This window comes from Phaenicophaeus curvirostris, chromosome 8, assembly GCF_032191515.1.
Source record: "Phaenicophaeus curvirostris isolate KB17595 chromosome 8, BPBGC_Pcur_1.0, whole genome shotgun sequence".
NCBI classification, from domain to species: domain Eukaryota; kingdom Metazoa; phylum Chordata; class Aves; order Cuculiformes; family Cuculidae; genus Phaenicophaeus; species Phaenicophaeus curvirostris.
The window spans coordinates 40,252,425-40,280,366 of record NC_091399.1 but is presented as its reverse complement, the minus strand read 5'-3'; the positions used below and the strand labels follow the sequence as shown (position 1 = coordinate 40,280,366).

The following is a 27,942-nucleotide window of genomic DNA, read 5'->3' as shown; positions in this document are numbered from 1 at the left end:
AGCATTACATGAAATGGTGCAGTTTGACCTCTGTGCTCCCAGTGCCTGTCCCACCACTGCAGTCATGGATGTGGCAGCGCTTCAGTGCTAAACTTCTTTTAGAGATGTGCCAGTGGACAGTGGAAGTGTTACAGAGTTTCTCCCTGTGAACATACTCTGAAGCAAAATTCAGCTATTTCAGAGCAGTAGCAATTATGTAAATTTATTTTAAAGGTATACATGGCTTCCTACAGATGGGTGTATGTGTTTCTGAACCCCGAATGCCTGTGAGTGCTGCAGGTTGGCACCTCAGTGGGGCTGGAGTTGTCAGTGCTGCCTTTTCAGTGCTGTGGGCTGGAGTGAACCTTGATGGTCTCCGAGGCATTTTCCCCTTGTACCAGGACCCCCTCAGGTGTGCTGCACACCTCTACAGAAAACTTGGGAGGGGTTATAAAATAAATACGATATGCCAGCAAAACAGATGATTTCTGGTAAGAAGTGGTATAAATTCAAGCTCTTGTCTTGAATCTGGTTCCCAGACAAACAAAACTCTAAACTCCAGCACCTACACACCCATCAGTGCTTTTAATTGACTTCAGTCATTTGAGCATTTCTTCATCCTTATTTCCCATGTAACTGCAGGTTTGTTATGTGCCATGGAGTCCAGATGACATCCCAGCCAGCTTCTGCTGCTTTCTTTCAACTTCATACCTGGAATTGAAGTTCACACAATATTTTCAGCCCCCCGTCCCCCACAAAAAAAAAAAAAAAGGGAAAAAAAAGGAAAGATACAGAGTGAGGAAGTAGAGGGGCAGGAGGAGAAAAGACAAACAAAAAATACAGTTCGCTTAAAAATATCTCTGCTTGATAGAGGCTAAAAGGTGGCAGCTGTGCCAAAGTAGTGGACCCTAAATCGTTGAGGAAAAGAGAGCAGGGAAAGCTCTGATTGCTTCTGGTACAGTGGTGAATGTGCGCTCTCAGCCATAAATCAAGCAAGCTTAAAAAAAAAGACTCAATCAAGGCAATAATGGCCTCCACTTCACAATCAGACAAGTGCTCCTACTTCAGAAATCTTACCATTTAAGGCTGATTGCTAACCCTGGCCTCATTTCTAATCTAAAGGGCGAGTAATAATTTGGAAAAGGAATTATAACAACTTCCCAACCATTTGGTAAATAGTTATTATTTTAAAGGGGTGTTGGGAGGCTGTTGCTGTTTGTCAGACAGTTTGTCCCTGCTGCTGCGCTACCACTTCCACCGCACTGATTCTTGCTAATGTCGGACTAGAAGGAAAGAAATGCACAGCGAAAATATATAAGAAAGAAAAGCCCAGTGCGACATTCTGATCACAGGTCTTCAGCGAGTTACAAGTTTAGATGAAGGCACACAAAGAGAGAAGAAACGGCTCCTTTTTTGTTCCTGTACAGTGCCCACAGCCTTCTGTTGGGATGAGGGCTTGTGCGGAGCAGGGATGCTGTTTCTACTCCAGGAGCTCCTGCTGGAGTTGTCTTGGGTGGGAAGCTCTCCGCCTCAGAAAGGCCCCAAGCGCGCAGGGTGCTGCAGTGCCTGAGATGCTTCTGTGCCTGGGCTGCTGCAGTGCCTGGGTTGCTGTGGGGCCAAGGATGCTGTGGGGGTCGGGGTGCTGCGGCAGCCTCCTCGCAGGCCATCGAGGTGCTGGGGCAGCTGCCCCACTCCTGGATGGCGGTTGTGCTGCCTCGGCCCTCACGCTCAGGGGCTCCCCAGCCTAATGGGGACGAGGCTTTACTGGCCTGACACCACCTACACCGTTCCTCAGATGCAGTGCCACCAGAGATGATATTAATAATTTAACTGACAGGCTATCAGGAAGAGAAACGCACGTTATATTAGTGTAGAACCCTGGCACCTTAATTACATTTATTGCACTTGTTTTCCCCTTTCAAGCATGCAGAACTGCATGTGTAAATATTTCAATATTTATGTAAATATTTATTTAAACATCTGCTCCAGATCTGTTGTGATTTTCATGTGGTTTTTTCTAGGGAGAAAGCCCTGAATGAGAGGATTTGGGCAATGTGCATTCCTGCCATGAATTTGGGGATTGCCACACCGCAGAACATGGGATTCCATCAGCCTCTTTTCCGAACGACAAAGCATTGAAAAACAGATGCAATGTGACCCAGAGTGAAAAGAATGAGGGAGATCTGTGCCCGGCTTTCCCTAGGTTACTGGATCCTGCTGAAATCATGACAGTGTTTTGATAACAGCAGGCATTTGTGACCAAAATACCTCTTATTTTAGAGAATCGAGGACAAAACGGGATGCCATAATTTCCCGCATGACTGTGATACATTTTGTAAATAGGACTGTCAGTAGGTTTTGGAGGGGCGCAAAATTTCATTCACTGACTCAGGAGTTAAATGCAGCACCAGCTTTAATGCACATTATAAACCTTACTGCTGGTTTGCCTTGTGAAGGGATCTGCTGCCACGGTTATTTCAGTCTGTCTTTTAAACATGATTTGAAGACAGACTGATTCGAAAATTTTCAGCGACCTAGTGAAATCTGAACTGCTTATTGCTGGACAAAAAGTACGATGCTTCCATCAAAATAACAACTTGGAATGTGTTTTATTAAAGGGACTCCATCTAATATTACCCTGGAGTGCTGGGGATTTGAAAACACATGCTTGAATTTGAACTTTTGTATCTAGGTAATAGGAATGAGGGGGAAACGGTAATTTGTAATATTTGTAAAATACGCACATTTGGGGCCAAATTCTGATCCTGCGTAGAACCAGCCACAGTGTTGCTGCATATATTTTCCAAAAGCGGCACATCCCTGGGTGCTGCCTATCATTCCAAGGCGAAGATGGTGCGGGGAAAACATGCAGACCCTGCACAGGGCTCTGTAAAAATTGCTGTATTTTGCTCTCTCCTCACTGCTCCATTTCTGCACAATTTCTGCGGTGAATGTCTTTTCAGTGAGGGAAAAACGAAACCAGGTTCAGTCTCTGTGGAAAAATTCTGCCTAAAATATGCCGCCAAGGGATGGAAAATAACGGGAAAAAGTAAATTGTGTGCATAAACTCTGAGCGCATTTCACTTGTAAATATTCCTTGGGTTTTGTTAGCAATGTTATGCAAAAATATGTAAATCAGCGGATTATAAAAGAGCAGTACTGCCAGTTTAATATTGATACAGGACCGATCGGGAGGTAGAACACTACTTAGAAAGCAAAGGGATCCATTTACATCTCAGTTAGTGGAGAAACAGCGGTCAGTCCCAGAAAAAACGGGTTTTGCAGTCGAGCTGTTTGGTATTTCAGGAGTTTAAATGATTTATGCGACACGGGTGGGACAACCCCCAGGGGCTGATTTTTCTCTTTGGAAGATGGTGGTGTGAGTCCAACCGGCCCCAGAGACCACTGAGCCAGGCCGAGGCGAGGCCTGCGGCCGACGAGTCCTGACGTCGAAGTGCAGTGACAGTTGCGTTGGGGTCCTCGAGCGAGGGGGCCGTGCTCTGCCGTCTGCGTTGGGACTTCTCAGCCCTGTACCCAGAGCCGTGTTCCATCTTTGCCTCCTGCCACTGGTGCCGTGTCGCTGGGTCACTGCGGCGCGCAGGCATCCCGGGGCTGGGAAAGGGACACTGCGGCGTCCTATTCCCTCCAAGCAGACAAACCCAGGGAACGAGAGCCATTCCAGCGGAACAGCCCGAATAAAACACACGAGGGTTTGTTTAGGGGCTGTGAGTTCCAGATGCGGGGGGACCCTTGGCTTAACGTCGCGGTGTCACTGTTGGAATGATCACAGGGAGGGGGATGCGGGTGTTCCTGGCATCGGTGTCACGGGCACCGCGAGCAGGACGCTTCCCGGTTTCGGAAGCTGCCTCTGCAGTTCACGCACCGGGGCAGACGCGGTCCTGCTGAACGCGTCACGCGGGGCGCTCGGTGCGGGGTCGCTGCGGCGTCCGGAGGGCGGCGGGACGGGCACCGCAGGACGGGCTGGGGGCCACGGACGAGCCCCGGGGGGCTCCCCGCGGTGGGGAACGCGGCTGCGCTCCTACCCGAGGCGGAGGGCTCTGCCCCGGGTGATCGGGGCCGTGTGCGGGGGCCGTGTATGGGATCGGATCCGTGTGCGGGACTGTGTGCGGGTCTGTGTGCAGGCTCCGTGTGCGAGTCCGTGTGCGGCTCTGTGTGCGGGATCCTTGTATGGGATCCACGCGCGGGTCTGTGTGCGGGACCCTTGTATGGGATCGGGTCCAAGCATGGGTCCGTGTGCGGGTCTGTGTATGGGATCGGCTCCGTGTGCGGGTCTGGCTCCGTGTGCGGAGTCCGTGTATGGGATCAGGTCCGTGTGCGGGATTGGATCCACGCGTGGCTCCGTGTGCGGGGTCCGTGTGCGGGTCTGTGTGCGGGACCCTTGTATGGGATCCGTGTGCGGGACCCTTGTATGGGATCCGTGTGCGGGGTCCGTGTCTGGGATCGGCTCCGTGTGCGGACCGTGTCCGAGCTCTCCCCGCGGCGGTGGCAGCGCCGCCGGCACCTGCGACCCAGCGCCGCGCTCGCCCATCACCGCGTTTCCCGTGCCGCGTCCAAAATGCCGTAAAATCGCATTTAAACGGTATTTAGAGAACTCAGCCAGGAAATAACGCGTTTAGGGGCATGAAAGAGCGCGTCCTGCTCGACCGGGCGCAGCCCCGACGCCTCGGCTGCCACCCGCCCCCAGCTCGGGCTGTTGGGCCCCCTCTCACCCCTCGCGACTCTCGGCTGTTGGATTTTACCCTTTCTGCTGCCCTGGCCGTGCCGTGTCGAGCCTCGTCCCAGCACAGCGCTGCGATTCCTCGGCTCCGTGCCGGCGGAGGGGAAAAGCCCCGAGGAGATGCGCGTCCACCCCGCGGGGAGGTGCTGGGAGCGGCGCGGCTGCCGGCGAGGGAATGGTTAAACGACCGGCTTGTTCGCTTCTAGTGGTCGTCTTCAAAGAAATCTAATTACAGTCACTACAAAGCTTGATTACGGCGTTATTCGAGGGAAGAAATTACCTTCTTTTTGATAAAAATTCAATTGGCTTTGAGAACAGTATTTCTCTTCTCGTGGGGTCGTGCGGAATGAAAACAAAATAAGATCTATTTCTTTTCCCCGGTATAAAATTGACCAAAGTACTGCATCTGCTCAGTTACCAGAGAGAAACCTCATCCAGAAAGCAGGATAAAAGCTTATGTGTAGTTTCTGTGTGGAACAGGGTTATTGTTCTCTGTAGTTAAAAAGGGCTGAGGATGCTCTGCTCCTGACGTCTGGATGTCTGTCTGCTGCTGTCGCACCAGAGCTGGGCGGTTTAAAACAGCACTTTTTACAGGATTTGCTTTCTCTTCCTGTAAAGAAATAAAGAAAAAAAAAATCGAGGAAAGTTTAGGTATACGATTATCTATTTTTTTTTATAGACTCAAATTTCTTTTCAAGGAGAAAAAGCACAGCGCACACCACTGGTGTTGCTTCCAACCGGAAAGTTAAATGTCCTCCTTAATATCACATTGTGTAAAATCAAATTGAGAAGATATTGCAAACTAATTGTGTATTTTCAGTAATCAGAAGTATTAAAGACTTTCTAAGACTCCAGGGCACGGTATATTTAAGAGTACAAAATTGTTTTAAAAATTTGAGACTAAATTTTATACAATTGCATGTAGTTGTTAAGTGCAGGGAAATTCAAGTAAAGGATTAATAGGAGTGGTGGCTGAGAATGGATAACCCGTCCCATCCTGAGGCTTTAACTCCATTTGAAAACAGTGCTTTTTACTGCAATCTGATGCTGTTACTGTTATGTTCTTGTAAACTGATCTAAGTACTCAAGTTTCAGAGGAAGAAGTCGTTTCAAGCAAATACTTGTGCTTGTGACACCTGTGATTTGTATATAAAGCATTATCGCTGAGTGACTCCCGTGCTGAAGTGCCTGCCCGATGCTGTTTGTGAGCAGGACTCTAATGCCAGGAACAGCAACTTGAAGTGATTTTGTGGTACGGATGACAAATGTTATGGTGAGAGAAGACCATCAGTTACTGGAGGGAATGAACACAGCTGCCTCGCTAGAAACAATTGAATGCAAAGTGAATGAGACTGTACTTTTAAATGTTCCAGTATTTAGCAAAAGCAATTATGAAAGTTGGGCTGTAAATACCCTTTTGTTAACTATGGCTAAGCCCACTTAGAAGTGGTAAAGATTTGCCAGTTTTAGGAATCTTATTGCTTCTCAGTAAGTTTCTTTTCTGCCATGAACCCCAGAATTACCTTTCCAAAGGCTCCGTGCAGCCTTCCTGTCTGCTGGGATCCCTGCAGTCTGCAGTTGAGTAATGCATTTAGGGCATGACAGAATTAGTTGCAGGAGCTGGAGATAAAACACAGCTTGACAAAATTAATCTCAAAAGGAACTTGTGAAAGTCGTGTAAGACTCAGGAGAAGTGTGGTTATCCCCTAGAATTAGGGCTAATAGGGGCAGTGATGCAGGGAGCAAGGTGGTGCTGGCATTTGGCACCTCCCCAGCAAGGCTGCAGGACCCCTGAAACTCCCCTTGGTATCGCCTCTGGAACATTCAGGGGAGGAAAAAAATAAGAAAAACTTTGTTATAACTGTTTGATCATTTAGGCAGTGAGGTAACAGGATTCTCTAATTACACTGAGAATCACACAACTACATATTTTTTCTTGTTGTGGGGTCGTTTTGATTTTTTGTATGAGGTCCCCAACAGTCTGCAATAATTGGAGTTAACAGGTATAAAGCAACAAGATGGCCATAGTTAGGGTCAACTTTCTGGGTTAAGACTGTCAAAAAATGTTCCTGAATTTGATATATAACTTCTAAGAGGAACGTGGGATCACATTGCACTGCAGTTGCTGGCAAACCTTATTTCTGAGAACGTAAATCCTGTACGGGCTGTTACACGCTGTCAAGGTTTGGGCATTATTGTACTGCTTGGACTAATTTTTTAAAAGAAAACAAAAGTAAAAGGAGTTTCCCAAAAATGAAGTAGTTTCACTAAATACCTTTTCCTCCGATGCACAGCCCCACAGCTCTGCCCTTGAAAGCACACTGGCATCCTGGGTTATACATAAAATTAGTATCCCTGCTCCCTCTCCCACCTTGCACAGGTGCAGTCATGACCATACACAGCTGGAAGTAAAGCCTTCTGAGTTCTGAGGCAGGCTGCCTCGGACACAGCAATGGCAACTCTTTGGGCTGGGGTTGAAGTCTGATGCAGTTTCTTCCAATCTCTGCTTTTTCAGTACTAAATTTTTATCTTCCCATACGTGGGGCAAGGTGACAGCACTGTGAAGTGCACGGCAATGGCTCCCGTTCATTAATGACATCTGCAGTCCCTTGCAGGATTGCCAACAGATCAGAGCCAGACCTTGCCAGCATCGCTTTGGAGGTAGAAGGTTGTTCTGGCTGCTCCAAGCAAACCCTCTGCAATCCACACACACCCCGATAACGTGTGGCAGAGCCACATCCCCAGGCCTTGAGAGGCTGCTGACTCCAGCTGCCGTGGGGACCCTCGGCTGCTCCCACCCGTGGTCCTGCTGTTGCACAGGCTGCGGGATCCCAGGTTCACTTGTCCCTGTGGTGGCAGATTCTCTCTGCCCATTCCAAGCCCACCAGGACTCAGCACTTGCTGCAAGCCTCCCAGCAAGCAGCTCCTCAGCATTAGAAATGGTCTCCCCCTGGTTCAGTCAGAATGAAACAAGGATTAGTCCACCCAGATACGAAGGCTTCTTGCAATATTTCAAGATCTTATGTACACATTCACCTCACAAGCTGATTTTCTTTCATCTTCAAAAACTTATCACTAGTGCCTCACCCCCTCCACAAGAGGAAAATTGTAGCGACTACTTTTTCTGTTGTTTGTCCAATTTGTGCTTGCAGCCAGCAGCCAAGGGCAGCATCAGCCTCCAAGTACCTCACTTGACACAACCACAATCTTCTTGCATGGATGGAACCGTGTTGTCTTGATCACCTTGCCACACTTCTGCTGAGATCCTTCGAGCCACCAGAAACAGAGTGAAAGCACGTGCACCGAACTGCTCAGGCTGTACATTAGAAACACCACAAGCAACACAAAAGGCTCAAGTTTATTTTTTCTGGCATGCATGCTGCTGGAAACACAGCCCAACAGGTCTTCCAGAATCTATTTAAAACCCCAACTACTTTTCCCTTTAGCTGCCACTTTGTATGTAATTTTTTTTTTTAACAGTGGAATTAAAACATCCCCAAGACACAAGTTTACGTAATGGAAACAATGACAACTCCCTGCTCTGTGAACTTGGAGCTACCGCACCAAATAAACCATTTTCCTTCAGTCAGGGCCTTGTTTTGCAGTGTTAGTGTATTACTAGGGGCATAAAAAGCAGGGCAGGCTCAGGATCCATTGCTGCAAATGTTCACAAATTCACCATTGTTCTGCAAAATACACCTGGAGTAAGGAGTGAATTTTCCAGGGGTGCAATACAGGAATGTGCACATTATTGCGCTGGTTTGTGTTTAACAGTTGTTGAGTGCCGATGCTTCACAGCCTGGGAAGAAAGCCTGTTAGGGTACACTTCGGATGACCTTATGCCCGACAGCTAGAACGGGGGCTGAGCACCAGCCACATGGAATGAGATGTAAGGGAGCAAAATCAATGTATGGAGCTGGCTACAAGACTCAAAGGAAAATAACACTTAACGGCCACTGGCCAAGGGAAGCAGAAGATGGCAACACACAGGGGGCTGGAGCCTGAAACACAGCAAAGTGCAGGAAAACAACATCAACACTGCTGCCCAGTGCAATGGCCAGAAAGGATCCAGGACACAGTGGCTGAAGCTGGCACAGAGCAGGACCCAACTTCTAGTTTTCTGTTCTTATCTCCACACCAGAAACTGTCCTTCAGCTGGCTGACACGTAGCTTTGTCCTGTTCTGAGACGGGCATCTGTACTGCTGGCAAAGCTCCTGGATTAAAAACCTTCAGCGATAACAACTAGGCTTTTAGAGTTTCTCTGGTCGGTGAAAATCAGAAGGCCTAAACTCAGCATATGGACACAAAACGCCGCCACTGAGGACATAGCAAAAGGCTGTACCAAACCAGTTATTTCTGTGATAACTAGCAGACAGAGTAAAAGACAGTGCTTTTAAAAAAAACAACACCCAAAACCTTCTAAGGTTTTGTTCTCTGGCATTGAACCTGTGCACAATTCTGTTTAATTACCTTTTTTCTGGTAAACATCCATGGGAGTGTTACTGCTTAGAACAGAGCAGTATTTCTGTCTCTTACAAAGAGCATTACAATTGTTATTCAGTTTGCTTTAGTCTAGATCATGATATCAGCAAAAATATCAAGACTGTTTTCTATATCATCCTCAGGCTCCAGCTCTTCATGCTGATCCTTGGGAGAGGGGCATACTCTTTGTCTGTGAACTGTCTTCCTCTTCCTTCTACGAACATACACAGAGCGACTCCTCTCCATCCCCTCAGAATGCAAGTCATTTGCACCAGCGGCAGTTTGCAAAGCTGACTCTAAGCTTCTGTAGAATCTAGAAAGAAACAAATTATGTCAGTATTACTTTTGTAGGTTTGCTCAGAATCTGCAAAACTGAAGAAACAAATGCTTTTGTAATATCACCAAAATGTGCCAAGAGAAGAAAATTGCTACTGACATTGAGATGTTCTAGCCAACACTGGAAGGATAATCAGAAATACCAGGGCGTGTCCTTGTGCGTGTCCTGCTACTCCACTCTGTAATGCCTGGATGTTAGCAATCAAGTGGTGGAGGCACTCAAGTGCCATGAAGACCCTGTTAACCTTACAGAAACTAGAAACGGTATCAGGTTAAATGTCTAATGACTGACAGCATTAGCAATCAGATGGACTGCTGCTATGAGCAGTCACTGCTAACTTTAACCACTACAGAGATTCCCAGTGGACATATAAAAAGAAACTCCTCTGGTTACGTATACATAGGTGCCTCACCAGTATCTGTGTCCCTCGCACTCTGGCACTTCTGCCTGTTCTCTTCCTCAGCTGGACACAATTGTACTGTGTGTAACTCTCCACCACCCTCAAAAATCCTCAGTTTTGCAAACTATGCAAAGCATTTAGTGGTTTAAAGCATGTATTGCCACCTGAATTCTGCTGAGATGGCCACTGTGTTAGAATAACAAATGCTGTTAACATGAGAAAAGAAACTCAAACCACACTTAATAACAAAGTCTGCAAACTCATGTCGCTTACAGGTTTTTCCTTAAATACTTTATAGCCTTTGGAGCTCCTACAATTAATTGAAATTGTATTTTAGACTTTGTAAGAGCTGTCTAGTTTGTGTTTTGGTTTGTTTTTTTTATTTAAACAATCTCTCCTGTGCATTTTTCACTTTCAGATTTAGATGTAATGAACAGGACTAGTGGAATCCAACAAACCTGCCAATCCTCCTTATGTTTTCTTCCATTTTCTGATTAGCTACATGTATCAGAAATTCAATATATTCTTCAGAGACCATCAGTTTCCCCTTGTGTCTCAATGGAACTTCTAAGCAATGAGTGCTCCGGACAGCCTAAAAACACACAGAGAAGGATTTCTCTAGAATAAAGTTTTTTATTTTATTAAGGTTGTTTGAATATTATGGGGAATTTACTAAAGGAAAAAAACCACTCTCCCACAGAATTGGTTAGTTTGCTGTTAAATGAGGCAGAAAGAATTTGCAGTGCTACAGCATGGCCTGTGAAAGCAGTCAATCACGTTACAGCACAGATCTTGGCTTGTAAAAAAACTGAGGCTACAAGTAATGATGGGATTCTGTTATATTCCTTACAGGTCAGTAGAAAAGTCCTTACCATCATAATTTTTCCTCCTCTGCCAACTGTAATACCAGAGTTCCTGAACCCAGAATCAACAGCCACTGAATGCTGAGGAAAAAAAAAGATACCTTAAACAAGTCTCACACACTTTCACAGCAAGGAATAATTCCCAGTAGGTTGCAATGCAGCTCAGTCTCAGTTTTGCAAAAAACTTATTCCAAACCATCTCCCCAGATTAATACAGGAAAATAGATACAGTAAAATGTTTTTAAGATCAAACCCATGTAGTGTCACAAATAGTGGGCAGTTTTAAGAGAGCTCCAGTCAATCCTGACTGTCCAATCTAAACCCGTCACTGCAGATGGGACATGACCATCTCTCTGGGCACGGCACTGCATTATCTGGTAGCCATGCACTCAGTCATGCTACTCTTGTACAGCTAGAAGGGCAGCAATGCTATAAAAGCAGCTAATCAGCTCTCTTCTAGATCAATGAAGGAACAAACGCATCATGCATTACTCTCTGGAGTCAGGCTAGAAAAGCAGAAGGCAAAGGTACTATTCAATGAGCTGCAACACAGGAGCCAAATGGCCTGGCTGGCAGCAAAATGCTGTCTACAAACACCGTCACTTTCAGCCCATGAAAGCAACCTGAGCTCGCTGGAAAAGCTTTTTAGCAGGCAATCTGCTTCAGCTTGCAAACCAAGCTGCAGTTGAGTAATTTTGATTTTAAAATGGAAAGCAAAATCTCTACTCACTTTAAAGCTGTGTTTTCTTCATTAGCTTACTTTTAATACCTTGGTTATTAAACATATAGCACATCTGGGACTATTCTAAAGTGCTAGAGCTTGCTCAGGAGCCAACACTTTGACCTTTGCAGCACGGAATATAAGAGAACAATATTGTGATACTGTTACTCAATGTAATTTTACCAGAAGCTGTGCATCCTGCATCTCTTGACACTGCACGTGAAGAACAAATGGTTCAAACTTGAGCACAACATCACCAGTAGCTTTCTCAAGTGCTGCCATCTGGAAAAAACACCAAAATATTTATATTAACACTGGAGATGGGCTACAAAAGAAAGAAAAAACAAAAACAAAAAGAAAGAAAAAAAGTACCTAGTCCATGTGTGAAACAAGCATTAAAATGCAGCCCATGAACTCCAAGGAATCACGTTCAGCTGCTTTTAATTTTTCATTGCTTGTAATACACAGAAATCTCATGGATTTCCATGATTCAGTTTGCTAAGCTTGAGGTTTGATAGCAATTCATAGCAAGAGAGACTTTAAAGATGTACGCTTCTCTGTTTGTGTCTTCCTACATGCAAACAAATAGATTCAGTCAGACAGCACAGACTGAGGGCTGTGTTGCTGCAACCATGTGAAACCTGAGCACAACTATTCAGTTACTTAAAGCTGTTCTTTAAAATAAAAGACATTTACTTCTGAAGCACATTCCTCAACTTTAGAAACTCTTCTCAGGTTCAGCAGATTAAATTTGTGGCCTAACAGACTTGATCACGTTTGAATCCTAGTTTAAAGAATAACACCTACAAAGGTAAAAAAGTCAAAGTTGAAATTAGATGCATAAATACACAAGACAAGGGAAAACAAAAAAAGGGAAGTAACTTCATAACTGTAAAATGCAAGACATCACCTTCAGACCCCCTGAGCTGTGCCAGAAGACTGAGACACTAATGGCAATTTTTCCTGGATTTGCAAGCGTGGAGAAAGCTGTATGATATTCCACAGGGCTTATCAGTACAATTTCCCTACTTTTCTATGCTATCTTTTTTGCAGAGCGGCTCTAAGGGCTGATACTACATTTTTCCATTCAGAAAAGTTGCTCTGAGGCAGTTATATGACTTATTTCATTTCATGGTTATTTAACCAGAAGCACCATCCCCCACCGTTTGCCTTCACTTGCTCAATTTACAGCACTAAGAAATGTGCTGCGTTAACTGGAGAGATGTCAGCTGTTACCCTTTCCTTTGCTGTCTTGTCCAGCCCTTCTCATCTTTCTTGCAAAATGAAAATATTCAATAAAATAATCAGATTCATATGCTTTTTTTAAGACATGATGGCATAAAAGAAAACTGCTGAAGTAGCACTCTCCACTTTCCTTCAAAAATTGAAAACTACTTAAATGTGTTTGTGTAGAATCTCCTCTGTAAATGTTCTTATTTTAAGTTGGAAGCCGGTCTTTCTGAACAGCTAAGTTAGTAATTCCTATTTTCTCTGGAGCGCTGCTTTTCCAGAAAGCATCATCTCAATGCTGCCTGATACAGAACTTCAACCAGTGAAATGCGTGGTTTGATACAGCAATTGTCACTGTGGTGTCAGTGAGGAATACATTTTTTGTATTTCACCCTGTGGCACCTGCTAATGACTCTTATATCACTGCCCAAAGACCAGCAAGCATTCGACAGAAACTGAGCTTATTTCACTTCTGGACAGGACAGCTTTCATTTTGAACAGAGCCACGGCTTTGCAAAACCAAGGCTCACTTCATCCGAGATTTTCATAAATCATTTTCTGAAAGTCAGTGTTCTGTGACAGAAGCAACACCTATTCCTGACTTCTTGAGAAGCTATTGAGACGTGGGGATTATGTGACTTCTGACCATACAAAATCAGTCACATTTCATATTGGCTGCATTTACAACTACGCAGGGAACTTGGTCTTAAGCTTAAAAGCATTCTCCTAAAAACAGCTCTTGAGAATCTGTTAAGTAGAGCAACTAGAGGACAGTTTATTTTTAAATTAGAGTGCTGATTCATCTCAGTAACAGTCATAAAAACACCTGAACATTTCTTTCCATTTACATGCCATTTTTATCATGACATTAGGAATCCTGCATTACATAAATACAGAAGTTGTACCATAATGTCCTCTTACCACATCGTCTTTGTTACACATTTCATGTGTTACCGTGAGCCAGGTGCAGTTTTTCTTCTGGATCTCAGACCTGTTTATATCCTGGAGATAGAGAGAAAGAATTAAAGTGGCACTACAGATACATGATCTTTGATTTTGTGTAAAGAAAACAGTCCTTCATCATAAATAACGTTGCTTTTAAAAAAGCGTGTTTTCTCAAGGTACAAAAATATATTCATATAGGAGTAGTTTAAAACGGCTTTATCCATGCTCCTCATGGAAGAACGGAATGTAATCCAGAGGGACCTGGACAGGCTGGAGAAATAGGCCTGGGGAAACCTCATCAGGTTCAACAAGGCCAAGGTCCTACACCTCGGTCAGGGCTATCCCCAGTTTCAATACAGGATGGAGGACGACGTGATTGAGAGCAGCCCTGCAGAGAAGGACCTGGGGGTGCTGGTTGATGAGAAGCTCGACATAAGCCAGCAATGTGCACTCACAGCCCAGAAGGCCAACCGTGTCCTGGGCCGCATCAAAAGAAGCGTGGCCAGCAGGGCGAGTGAAGTGATTCTGCCCCTCTATTCCTCTCTCGTGAGACCCCACCTGGAGTATTGTGTCCAGTTCTAGAATCCTCAACATAAGAAGACTATGGAGCTGTTGGAATGGGTCCAGAAGAGGGCTACAAAGATGATCAGAGGGCTGGAGCACCTCTGCTATGAGGACAGGCTGAGAGAGTTGTTGTTGTTCAGCCTGGGAGAAGGCTCTGAAAAGACCTTCTAGCGACCTTACGGTACCTGAAAGGAGCTACAAGAAAGCTGGAGTGGGACTGTTCACAAAAGTTTGTGGTGACAGGACTAGCTGCAGTGGATATAAACTGGAGAGAGGCAGATTTAGGCTAGACATAAGGAGAAATTTCTTCCCAATGAGGATGGTGAGGCACTGGCACAGGTTGCCCAGGGAAGCTGTGGATGCCCCATCCCTGGAAGCGTTCAAGGCCACGTTGGACAGGGCCTTGAGCAGCCTGGTCTGGTGGAAGGTGTCCCCCCCCATGGCAGGGGAGTTGGAACTGGATGGTATTTAAAGTCTGTTCCAAAGCAGACCATTCTATGATGTTATGATCCCGAGGGGCAGAGCTCTCTGTACGGGCTGTGCTGCTGCTGCTTTCCCTGCTTCCCCCACTCTCAGGCCCTGGGCCCTGCCCCATTCCGCAACTGGTTTGTGCCGATGAGTCTGGGGTTCCCCAGGTGCTTGGAGCCACTGGGATGATGTCTGCCTGCCTGCAGCCACTCCAGCCAGTACCGGGCTGCTTCCAGTCCTCTGAAGGTGGCCCCATACTAGGTTCATTACCAGGCTGCAGAATAGTTTATTAAAACTTATGGGTCCATTTTTTTTCTGAGGAGAATAGAAGCTGCTTTTTGGTTTGTTATCACAACATATAAAAGTGACCTGTACTGCAGAAATTGCTTGGCAGAGTGGATTTTTGCCACGTCCTAAGGGAAATCTTAGTAGTGTACATCCCTGTGACCAGTGCTCTTTCTGGCTTGAACAGACAACCAAAACTATGCAGGCTTCTTACAGACTAGAGTTAGGAAAAAATAATGTTGAAGTCAGGTCCTTGTGAAAGCTGTAATCAGCTTTGGGAAAAGCCTGCCTCTGTCTGCAGCCCTGAAGTTCCATAACTGGAGCTGGCCAGCAGTGGGATCTCCTGATACCTATAAGGTTCCTATGTGCCTCTGCTGTTCCGTGATTTTTTGCTAGGTCACAAGTAAAGTGCTTCTCTCTGAGTGGATCAGCTTCCTGACAGACCTGTGTGTAACTGTCCTGTGGTGGGAGTACCGTGCTCATGGTGGTTTGTTGGAGCCCATCAGGAATGAGTGTGGTTGGAGCAGTTGCACCTCCCTGTGTTGATAAGCTTTCCTTGTGTCCAGCAGTGCCTGTGAGCTGTGAGCTGCAGCACAGGGCTGTCACATACAGATGCAGTTGTGGAATTAAGGACTGGAATCTTAAATGTCTGCATTTCAGTCTTTCCTGGCTTGTTTTAATGTTCTAGGGGTACCTTTGTTTGTGATAGCTGATTAATAGACTTTTTTTGCCTTTTTTACCTGGAGGTTTGACAGCCTGCAGGAGCGGTGACTGGAATGTCACTTGGTTAGACAACCCTGTTGGCCTGTGTGTAGCAGGCTTTTTTTTTGCCAGAGTGTAGCAGTAAATTGTAGCAGTTTTCCCCCCAAAGTGCTGTATATCTGTACAGATGTGACAGCTCCTGTTCACAGGAGCTGCTGTAGAAACATTTCTATGGGAAAATTATTTGCATGTGGTTCTCTTAATACCCATAAAGCCCTGCAAGTGGTGGGGTAAATGTTCTGCGTTTTGCAAGTTTTGAGAAAAAAGCCCAAACCAACTCTCCTTCCCCCAGTTTAAATAAAGAGTGAAGCTCTGTTTAATCTGTTGCTTGGCAGGTGGTTGTTTGCTTTCTTTATTTTGAAAATGCAAAATAAATTATGATGGCAATATCATATTTTTTTTTCCCTGCAGATATTCTGATAACTATGGCAGCCACAAGAAATCTGATGAGAGCTGTCAGAGTTTTTGAATTTGGTGGCCCTGAAGTGCTTAAAATCCAGTCAGACGTCGTAATGCCTGTTCCAAAAGAAAATCAGGTATATATGAGTTCTGTGAACAGAAATAATGGCATTGAATGATAATAGGCGTACTCAGAACAAAATAAAGAATGCAAACCAAAACTTTTCATCTTGAATATGTAGTTTTTGATCAGTATATTCGTTCTGGGACTTACACTAGAAAACCAACTTTACCCTACACTCCAGGCTCAGATGTGGCTGGTGTAATTGAAGGGGTTGGAGAACATGTTACTGCATTCAAGGCAGGTGTAGAAAATACATTCATTTTTAATTCATGATTGTTTATGGGATCATCTTTGTGTGGTTGCTCTGCTGCTAATCCTGTTTCTATTGCTTTGCTGGCTTTTTTCACCTTTGCCAGCTAGTGGCAGCACACAGTGGGGTCACCCTGACAGTCCAGAGTGAGAGCTGATGCAATGCGTGTGTGTGCCCCAGACAGACATCCCAAAAATGCCGAGTGGCCAAGCTCGTGCATTTGCATGCTCGAGCTGCTTGGGAAACCATTGCACTACCCTGCAGCAGTTACTACCCGGTGTCCGCAGACCGGACCCACCCCATCCACATGCTGGATGTTTATGGAGGTCACCATGCTGGCAGCAGAAGACTCAGAGCTGTGTACCTGTGCCTTCTGTGGGCCCTGGCATTGCTCTGCCAGTGGCCAAGGGCCAGGCTGGGTGCTGTCTTGGCCCCACAGCTGGTGTTGTGCCACGGCGCTGGGCATACATAGGTGACGTGCTGCCCGCTGTGCATGTCCACATCGCCTGTGGGATTTTGGCTTGAGCCGGCCCTTCTGCAGAACAGTGGCAATATTGAGGTGTTGTAAGGTTTATTAAGAGAATATCTCTTTTCCACGTTTAAGCAAAAATAATTGAGAAATGTTTATTTTGTGTTTCTGAAAACTTTTTAGGTTTTGCATTTGGAATCTATGTTTGGAATTCTCTTTGTCGGATTAACTGGACTTTAAACAAGGAGCAGCAGTTGCAATACCCTACTTCACTGCTTATCGTGCTCTTTTCCAAAAGTAAGTGTCAAATCTAAGTTTATCCATTTTGCTTATGAATATTTAAAATATTGAAGCCCACATTTTCATTGTCCTCTAAAAGGAGAGGAGATCAATGAGTGGAAATGTTTAAAACTCTTAAGTTAAATTTGTTATGCTGATGGCATTGTCATATCATTGTCACCTAGAAGCTAGCAACTGTGTTCTCCTGTTACACATTTCTTCTCAAGAGAACAGGCCTGGAAAGGCTTCTCCGATAAGATTCTCGTAATAAAATGTATAACTCTCTCTCAGTGCTAATTGTTACTTTAGCCAGTGAAGAACAGGAATAGTTCTAATTTCTTCTAATTTCTTCTTCTAATTTCTCTTCTTCCTGAGCCTCTGTGCCAGAGAGGCTTCATGTACAGCCCTGTCTGTGCCATAGGGCAGGGTAATGAGTTAAAGCCAGGCTTCATGTCAGCTAGGTGAGAGCTCAGGTCTGGACATCTGGTTTAGTTTGATGGAACAAATTGTTAGAACCAGCATGGTTTACTTTTATGTTCTGTAACAGGTGAAAATCTTTAAGTTCAGTACCAGACCATGACTTGCTGCTAGGTGCACAACATAACTGTGCAGTACGTAAATTTATAAGTGATATAGTTTATTTTGCCTCCAGCTGACTGTACCTGTTTAGCCATAACATGAATTGGAAATCATACTGTGTGAAAGATGAGATTTGACATTGGTTTATACAATCTGATGCGTAACGGCTGTGTACTGCAATCTTCATGCCAATATTTTCTGTTTTCCACTCAGAGGGCATGCCAAAGCAGGAGAGAGCGTGCTAGTGCATGGAGCCAGTGGGGGGGTAAGTATATGGAGAAGGCAGCTTATAAGAAATGCTGCTTTCTGTCTTTGCATCTGCTTTTGTCTGTGGTATGATTTATGGTCACATTTATATCAATTAGTGGATTAACAAAATTAGGTTTCTGTTTCAGATGATTTAGATGCTTTTTTTTTCTGGAGCGTGTCCAGAGAAGGGCAACAAAGATGATGAAGGGGCTGGAGAACAAGCCTTACGAGGAGCAGCTGAGGGAACTGGGGTCGTTTAGCTTGGAGAAGAGAAGGCTGAGGGGAGACCTCTGTAACTACCTGAAAAGAGGTTGTGGAGAGGAGGGAGCTGGCCTCCCAAGTGACAGGGGACGGGACAAGGGGCTGTGGCCTCAAGCTCCTGTGGCCTCAAGCACAAAAGTGCTTTTGTGGTGTAGTGTCTGAATGTCCATGTGGTGAAGCCACCGAAACAGCATGCTGCTACAGTTCCTTTCAGTTCATTACATTTGCTTCAAGGCTGCACTGTGAGGAGACAGTAGCAAAAACTATATTTATGGCCAAGAATTCTTTTGGATGCTCCAGTTTGTGGATACTCAGTTAGCGATGCCTAAAGTGGTCTGGCTCTTTGGAGGCAGTCCAGGAAATTTTGTTTCCCCAGGATACCTGAGAGTCACTCATCACTTCCAAATATATTGATCAGTGCTATTTTTTATTTTAAGAGTCTACTCTGCACTGGAAGTGATCCACTGAGATTTTGTAGCTGTTTTCTTTTTCCTTTTTAGACTTCTTGGCGACCAAATACAGCTCCAGGAAATACGCTACAACCTCTTCGCCTCCCGCCAGTTTGTATCTCTGCTGCCATAGGGTCTGCGCCGAAGGCTTCAAGCTGTAAACAAAAGCACCACACACTTGAGCCTGATCAGCAGTTTGCCAGTGGGGTGAGGCTGGATTTCATTCTGGAGGTAATGCAGATTCATGGAGAGTTTTATAATAGTGCTTTAGTACTGCAGTTCGCAGAACTGCATACTGCAGGCAACACGCCTTCCAAATATTTATCAGCTTTTATTTAAATGCTCCTTTTTGATCTCTGTTTAATTTTCAAGACATTGTCTTAGTGGTCTAATGCCCAGTTTTTCATCACAGCCCGGAAAAATGTGGTGACTTGTCTTTTATAGTCTAAAATCTCTCTATGTGCAAATTTTTCTACCTCTACATAGGTTTTCCTCTATGTAGAGAGGGAAGCAGCCATCTGGGTAAGATCAAGAACTCAGGAACATTTTCACACAGTCTTACAAGATTTCATCTTCATCTACAGCTGAAAAGTAGCAAAAACCATCTTTCTTTTTTTACCATTACTACTACTAAATCACACTAGCGGGTTCAGAGAATGAGAGCTTTTTGGTGTAGCCAAACATGATCTTAATATGCATTCAGTTACTTTCAGGTGAGATTTGGACTTGTCTTCTCTTCTAGGAAAAGCATTATGTAATTGACTGTATGATAGGAGTTCCACGGGAATGGAGGATGTTGGATCTGTGACCACTGACAGGCAGGAAATGCATGAATAACTTTGTGCTGCTGTGCATTTGTTCCATATTATGATGGTCATGATCTTCCCTCCAAGAATTTGCTGACGCTTTCTATGTCTTCTGTAATTATGGGTGATTTGCATTGTTTCTTTAATGCTCACAACAGACAAAACAGCTAAATCAGTCATAAAGCATGAAGATGATGCAGAACTCGGATCCAGAGCACGCAATGTTTGCAGAATTTATTCTCTAGAGATGTTTTGCTTTTCAGGGCCTTGGTCCTCTGTTTGCAATTCATTCAGAAGGAGGACTAAACCTCTGCTACAAAGGCAAAGAAGTGTTTTGAACAACTTCTTGTATAATTGGTGCCAAATAGTGTTACTGTTGGAAGATTCTGGCTGACTGCTTTGGAATTTGCTTGCCATCGGAAAGAATGCAGCAGTGCTGTGGGGTTGTGCAGTATTGTGCCTGCCTGGAAGCAGAACTCTGCATGGTTACGAGTAGTATGTGGTTAACAATGATGTTGTCTAGATCTATAAGGGCCACATTTTCAAGCAGCCTGTCCGTTGCTTTGCAAATTAAACCGAAGAGGTTTAGCGTATAAATGTTTTCATAAACGTAATGGCAAGCACCAAGTGAGGAAATTGTTCGAGAGGCATGCGTGTTACTAATTGTAAAGAGCAGTCAAACCATGAGTAGTTCAATATGCTTGGTAGCTATTTTTTGTGTCACCTACTTAACCTGGTTAACATGTTTTTGCAGGGGGAGAGGAGTGAGTTAACACTTATGAATTCAGTGGAATACGTAACTGGTATATCCCCGTATCAACTCCCAGTCATCAACACTCATATGATACCAGTACCGCCTCCCCCTCTGCAAAAGGGAGACAAGAGTTTAAATGCAGTGAGAGCAGTGAGAACTAGGATGCTCAGAGGCAGATTATTCCATCCCACCACTGCAGCAAATGACAGAGGGCAGCTTTTACCAAAGGTGAGTTATTCCTGTCTGCTTCTCTGTTTATTGTTACGTTACCTTCCCTGTGGGTGTATTTGCCTAAAGCTGAAAGATGTGGCTATCTAGTTTGCATAAAGATTCCCTGAATTTTTGAAAGAAAAAAAATTATAACTATTAAAATACATAGCTGCCACCCTTTTCTCTGTATACTAAAACATTGGGTGTTTTTCTTCAGCTGGGGCTAAAAAGGTGCTTGAACAAAAAGGCGTAGGAACTCTTACTTATGGCCTTCTGTCTTAGTCAATCCTTCTGTCTTAGTCAAGATCCTGCCTCTGACTGTATCTGGTGCCAGAACTTCAGCAGGATGGGGGAAATGCTGTGAGTGTGTGAAAACTTCTTCTGTTACACTCCAGCCAGTCTTGACTGCTGCAAGGAAATTGTAGGAACCCAGGACTGGGAGAGACAATCAAACTTGGTCCCTGCCATTCTGGGAAATTCAATGCAATGGCTTTTCAATTAAAAATATTTTATTGCCCTTCTGCATGTTACAAAACTCTTTCCAATTTAAACATCTCAAAGCCTGTCTTAAAGGGCTGGAAACCTCAAGTGCATTCCACATATATGTGGTCTTTGAGTTCACCTTTTATTAGAGCTGGAAGCCAAATGCACTTTTTGTGTATTTTCTGCTGCAGAATTCTGGAGGATTCCCTAAGCCCTTGTTACACAGCAACGCATTTGTTACCATGATCTTCCTAGGAAAAGGTTTGCATTTACGTTATGACAGTACTGACTACAGAGATGAAATTGAAGTCTGTCAGCAGCATTGTGGAGGATAAAACCTTTGTGTCTACAAAGGCAAGCTGTTGGAAGGAGGTAAGGATAAAGAGTCAAAGAGTTTGTATTGACTCTAGTAACATCTTCTTGATTGGCTAAAATGTTGATGTGATACTGAAATGATTTCAGCTGAGCTCAGTCAAGACGTGTGCCTCCAGACTAAACCTTATCTGCTGTTTCATGACTGAAAATGATGTTACAATTACTTTTTCAAATAACAAAAGAATGAATTTAGACAACTGATTTAACAAAATGCTGTAGGTTTGACTAGTTTTGTACAGAGATGTGTGATTAATAAAGCAGTTGTATCAGTAAACTGTCCTTAAATAGGGGTTCTTTGTTTCTGACTTGCAATAGTGCATCAATGTGTGTTGCTTACTGCTGCAGAGGAAAAGTGCATAGCGGGAGCCCAGTTCCCATTTATTTTATGCCACTGCTATTCCATCACATCAGTGAAAGGTGAACTGTGTTCTGGGAAATTGGGAAGAGGAAATGGCCTAGAGGAAAAAGACTGATTTCACAGACCATACTACTCATTTCTGCTCACAGGACACACTGTGTGTGGATTTGTGTTTTCACTTGTTATGGAAAGATGGTGCAGAGATCCCTGCACTTCCCTATATACCCTGAGGTTATGGGTGCACTGCAGTGTGCCCACAGAGAGGCATTCATTGCAGCTGTCTGGAAGGTGTTCTTTGTGTGTGATCCTGTTGTCCCCAGACCCATTCACACCTGCTAGGGAAACTGCTGGAGTACGGTGGGGCTTCCTTCCTGCTGGAACGTGCTCGGGTCAGTTAGGAAGGATACTCTGACTTGTGGGTGAAGGAAGTACAACCCACTCTCCCCAGCACGGGTCTGGGTAGCAGCCTCAGTGCCCTTCAGGCCTGGATGCTGAACGGTGCCTCTGCAGAGCAGCTGAAACAGCTCCAGGCACACACCAGGAATCCTAAACTTTCTGTGCGTAATTTAACCTCTCGTAAACCATGTGACAGTTAATTTTTTTGAGACAGGAGGCTCTGGTTTTGGTTCTGCTGAAGCACTGAGTGGCCAAATTGGTGATGTATTTGCTTGTCGCAGGGGTGTCCATCTTGGTACTCCTCGACAGCGAAGAGACAAGGCTGCTGTGTGGGGAGGAAGTAGAGTCTTATCAGCTAATTAATACACCTGTGAACCATGTACCTGACCTCAGAGTGCTGGACACTTTGGTGGTGATGCAGATGAGACACAACGATTGTGACTGGCTGATAGAAAGGCATTGCCTTTTCCTTTGATCCGTTTCCTTTCTGTGATTACAGAGACTTTCCAGTTCGTCTCGAAAAGGCACCATGGTTTCCCATTCAGCCTCACCTTTTTCCTCAATGGAATGCAAGTGGACAGGTTGAGCTGTTGCTGTGAGTACAAACATCACAAGAATAGCAGGCTGGGAGGCAGACGTGGATACTTTGGTTTTCTCAATGTGGAAGGAGCTTTTAATCTTTCTTTTCTATAGAACCTGGTCTGTTTTTCAGCTCCCTAAGAAATGTGCAGAACTGAGCTTATTCCTCAGGGTCCCACATCCAAGGATGCCATCCAGGTCAGCTACCTTTGAAGAGGTTGTGGAGAGGAGGGTGCTGGGCTCTTCTGCCAAGTGACAGGGGAGTACAAGACAGGCTGGACATTAGGAAAAAATTTTTCACAGAAAGGGTCATTGGGCACTGGAACAGGCTGCCCAGGGAGGTGGTTGAGTCACCTTCCCTGGTGGTGTTTAAGGCACGGGTAGACGAGGTGCTGAGGGGCATGGTTTAGTGATTGATAGCAATGGCTGGACTCAGTGATCCAGTGGGTCTTTTCCAACCCGATCATTCTATGATTCTATGATTCTTTGTGCTGCCTCGTCAGTCTCTCTGTTGAGCACGCCGAGCAGTGGACAGTGTTTGCACTGGATCTGTCAGCTTGTCTAGAGGCAGTTAGCACTTTCTCTGCAGTCCAGTGTGGAGGAGTAGCTGTGGGTGGTATACATGAGATGCTTGTGTGTTTCTGGTGGAAGTGATAGTGGAATAAATATTAGGAGTACTGCTGAGTTAACTGTAGTCTTCAGGGTTTTCTTTGTGATTGTGAGAACAGGATAATTTCTTTTTAAACAGCTCTGCCTCTAAGGTGGGATTCTGCTGTAATACCCCTGGCTGCTGAATAAGATAGTGTTGAATGTTAGCCAGGTTTCAGACAACAAATCTGTGTAGAAGATTCTTGGTTTGGGGCAAAAGTCCATGCTTTGAGCAACATCTGTCATTTTGCCAAGAAACCTTACATTTAATAAAATCCTGAGATTGTTAAGCCATGCTAGACAAGTAAACTTCTGCACACATGGGTGATTTTTAAACTTTTTCGTTCTTTTCGTAAGTAATTTTTAAAAGAGCAACAACCAGTTGGAAGAAGAGACCATCCATAGAGCTATACTATGTTTTCTGGATAAGGACTCAATTCCAAGAAAAAAAAATCTGCTTTATTGTACCATGCTTTATCCACTCCAATCTAACACTGAACATGGTTTCTTTAAGTGAATTCCTTAGTATGTTCAAAGTAGTGAAAAGTATCTGCATTCAGAACGGATATAGTACCAAAAGAGTTTAGGAAATGCCCAGATCTCAGCTTCTCTGTGATTTCTAGAGAGACTTGAAGTGAATTTTCGTAATGAATATAATCTTCCAGGAATTAATATCTTCCTGAGTCATCCTCAGTTTCTGTTCTTTTTCCCCTCTTAATCTTAGTGATATCTCAGTTTTCCTGTTTCTTGCCAGTCCAGCCAACCTTGCCTGGTGACTAAAAATCATCTCCATTAACCAGATACTCTCCATAAATGGCAATTATTTGGACGCAGTTATGTTTGACTCCTATTTTGCGTGTTGGACCACATCCACATGTTAAATACCCACTCTGATTCTCAGTAAAGATCCTAGTTGATTTTCCCTGTTGGGTTAAGGCTTTGATTCACAAAGAGGGGACACTGCAGTGATTTCTATGCTGATGCTGTGATCCTTGCACAGAGAGTTTTTTGCTGCCTGGGTCCAGCATTTCTCTACAGTAAAAGTGCTTCACTATCTCAAAGGTCCCTGAAAAAAATACCACGAACAAATAATTAAAAGGTAGGACCTTTATCAGAAATTGTCACATTGTCACGTTTACATTTCATGCCCACAAACTGAAAGGATTTCTAGACTGATTGTTGTGAATTTCACTGTAGTTTGTGAACAGCTGGAACGTGAGGGTAATTGTAATGAAGCCTTACATAAAAAACCAGTTTTGATAGCATCCTGATGCTTGCAGTGCGTGGGGGGTGGCTCTTGGCATTTGCAGGTAAAGTGAATCAGGAGTAGGAACTCTGGCCTCTTACATGAGCCTCCTGACTGTACAAGTTGTGACTCCAGGTTATAGAAGAGGAACACTCTCAAAAGGCCATTCAAATGCTTTGTTTTCTAGCTGTTTACATTTCTGTTAGGTAGGAAAAACAGAAGAGAAACTGAAAAGAATGCAATTTCAATCTCCCATTCCCCCCCACAGTTATTAGAGAAATTAAAAACAAAAGAACCAACAAGTGTTGGCCACAAAACCTGAGTTATTGCTTTACTTGATGTTACAGCAGGATTTGGAGCAAACCTGCCTCTTATATGAGCTATGAGCTCTTCTGCCTTTCTCTGCGATTATATCTTCACAGATCATGTTTGGTGTAGCTTGAGATTAATGGACAGTTTTGATAATTTCAATTTTAATCTGTTTATGTTTCAATTGTTGCCTTTAAGTGCAGATAATGTTACTCTCCTTAAAGGAGGAGCTGCCTCTATGTTTGTGGAGCACTTGAGAACTTTAGGGTCCTTCTCCAAATAAGCCATTATCAGTAACCGTGTTATCTGAGTGGCAATGCAAAGGCAGATAAATATCTGGTTTTACTTCTGATAAAGAGCTAAACAGCTGTGTCTGCTGCCCTTCCATTGTTCACAGAAAGAAAAATGTGATACTTCCCAGTTCTCCTTGGTTTTTTTTTAATAGGTGCATTTTGGCAATGGGTCTGGACAAAAAGCCATCCCCTCCCAAGACAAAGATGGAGAACAATGAGGAAAAGCACGTAGATTCCTGGAGAGATGAAGTGCAGAGTGAGCCAAGTAAAAGCAGTATTGAGCAGAAATCAAGCAAAGATTCAGCGTTAGTCATCTTACCATGTTATGAAGAGAGTGTGGAAACTAGTGAGGACAAAATGGAGACCAGACATGAGTACAGAAAGGAAGAAGAGAAAATATGTGGTTATGAGAGTGAAGATAGTCAGGAAGACACCGGGAAATATGGTACGGTATTCAAAAACAAAAGAAGAGGATGAGAAATGGGAGAGGATGGTTCTGGAGAGGGGATGGGATTGTGGGCCTCCAACTCCACCTGGAACTTCCTCTCTTAGGACATCTCATGTGCGAGAAATGTGGTGATGGTAGTGTCGGGGCAAAAAAATCAGTGGGACTCCTTTTGGCCAAGCAAAAGGATGAGAAGGTTTTGCAAGAGCTAAGAAAATGAGTAAGGAGGGTCTGAGAGGCTGAAAGAGGAGCCTGAGGTGGGTGGGAAAGCAGGAGGAACATGGGGCACAGTGGAGGGACAGCAGTGAAGAAGGACGACAGCAGCAGGTGGAGGAGAAGTAGAGAAGAAGGAAGAAAAGAGACTGGGTGTGATTCTGAGGTGAGCTCCTAAGGGAGACAGGGCATCAGCATAAGATGAATGGAGAGAAGAGCGTGACCATAGGGGCAGGAGGTAGAAAATCTCCTGCTGCCTGATGCGAAATGGATGGGAGTGACAAACTGTGAAGGGGAGGAGGCTGAATACTGGGTGTAGAAGGGGAGGGAAAGTGGGAAGAGCACATAGCATCAAAAAATCAGCAAGATTTAACTCCAGATGAACTATTTTGGTCTTTTCTCCTGTTGCCAGTGGGAGTGCAATGCTTTGTTCATCTAAGCCTCTTACAAGTCCTTTCTCCACTGCACTGCCCCAAGCACCATTTACCTGACACTTGCCCAAGCCTCCAGCTTCCTTATCTGAGCATTTGTTCCTTCTTCAGGTCTACCGCTTGCCTTTCTTGTGTTCTCTGCTCTGGCCCTGCTGGGGCTATCATCCTTTCCCTTTACTGAGTGCTCCCATTGCCTGTTGTAACTGGCTGACCTTGCCCTTTTTGCCTGAATCCCATCTTGTTTCAGTTGACAGAGATTTAAAACAAAAAAAAAGACTGGGGAGAGGCTGCCCTTGCTGAAGTTTGTCCAGGACTGTTTCTTGTGGCAAACAAAGATATTTGTGGTATAAAATATTTGTGATATAAAAATGATGCATGGCAGGTCCAGCTGCATGCTCAGGATGTGCCATTTCCCAGTGCCACCTCAGGCCAGTCGCTGTGGCCAGCAGGCTGCCTCCAACTCTGCCTGCCCCTGTGGAAGAGGTGGTGAGCTCAGGCTGTGCCTTGACTTGCTCCTTATTGTAATGCCTTTTTCAGAGAAAGTCAAATTTAGAGAGAGATTTTAATTTTTACTTCCTATTTTTACTTTCGTAATTCTGCAGTGCTACTGCTTAGCTTCCTCATTAATCCCTGTGGATATGTGTTTGTGATTAATCAAGGCTTTTTCCTTCCAGGAGGTGGGCACCTTTCTGACAGGTACCTAAGGAGGCCTCAGTTCCAACAACGCGGTTGGAATCTCAAATGATTTTTTATACAGAAAATAAATCTCCTTATTCCCTTAATTCTCACTGTCTGGGTAACTGTTTATTTGCCTAATTGGTTCTGCATCAGATACTCTTCATTTCTGTCCTTGGCATTCTGTCACTTCAGTACTTGAGAAGCATTGATGGGAAGAAAAAGAGATGAGCAATAAAATCGGAAAGGTGAGAAATGATGGCCCTGAGGGACAGCTGGTGTGTCAGCAGTGGCAGCTCTCCCTCACAATTTAGCTTTGTGGCCTCGCTGCTCTATGTGCGGTGAGCTCACTGTAGCCGTGGAATGACTGAATTTTAAGTGGAAATCACTGACATCCCTGTGTCTGCTAGTGCCTGAGATTTCAAACAGTGCAGCCTTGGCTGGAAAGAGAAAGATTCTTTTATGCGTATGCATGAAGAAAGTCTTTACCTGTAGATCTGAGCAAAGTTATCTATCAAACATTACAACTCATCAGGCTGGTAGCTTGGAATGAAATCTAGACCTTATTGATGTAAGAATGCTAATTCTGCGGTAGCGTCATTTGTTTTAGGATTTCACTTGGGACCTGAATGAGGAGATTAGAGTAATGTGATAACAGACTATTCCTCTGCAGAAGCCTTTGGCTGGATTTAATTAATTCATTTAGTTTGTAAGCCACTTCAATCATAGAATCATAGAATCATAGAATCATAGAATCATAGAATCATAGAATCATAGAATCACAGAATCATAGAGTCATAGAATACTTTGGGTTGCAAGGGACCTTAAAGATCATCTAGTTCCAACTCCCCTGCCATGGGCAGGGATACCTCCCACTGAATCAGGCT

General features: G+C 44.4%; 1 protein-coding gene and 1 pseudogene across 1 annotated transcript; one reads left to right on the top strand and one right to left on the bottom strand.

Moving 5' to 3' along the window:
* LOC138723738 (glutamate-rich protein 3-like) overlaps nucleotides 1-25,956 on the top strand; it is a 136,075-nt pseudogene extending 110,119 nt beyond the window's left edge.
* Nucleotides 9,136-12,132, bottom strand: LOC138723398 (tRNA wybutosine-synthesizing protein 3 homolog). The gene is made up of 4 exons (XM_069862355.1): nucleotides 11,705-12,132; nucleotides 10,810-10,881; nucleotides 10,396-10,529; nucleotides 9,136-9,513 (listed from the first exon to the last, which is right to left on the bottom strand). The coding sequence occupies exons 1-4, from the start codon at nucleotides 11,801-11,803 to the stop codon at nucleotides 9,291-9,293; spliced, it is 528 nt and encodes a 175-aa protein (XP_069718456.1). The 5' UTR covers nucleotides 11,804-12,132; the 3' UTR covers nucleotides 9,136-9,290.
* Nucleotides 25,957-27,942: the final 1,986 nt, after the last annotated feature.

What these genes read in the sequence shown, in the direction of transcription:
- LOC138723398 (XM_069862355.1), bottom strand. Translation starts at nt 11,803, where the DNA reads ATGGCAGCACTTGAGAAAGCTACTGGTGATGTTGTGCTCAAGTTTGAA. An exon ending in TGCAGGATGCACAGCTTCTG is followed by an intron (nt 10,882 to 11,704) that starts GTAAAATTACAT and finishes TTTTTTCCTCAG; the next exon opens with CATTCAGTGGCTGTTGATTC. An exon ending in GAGGAGGAAAAATTATGATG is followed by an intron (nt 10,530 to 10,809) that starts GTAAGGACTTTT and finishes GTGTGTTTTTAG; the next exon opens with GCTGTCCGGAGCACTCATTG.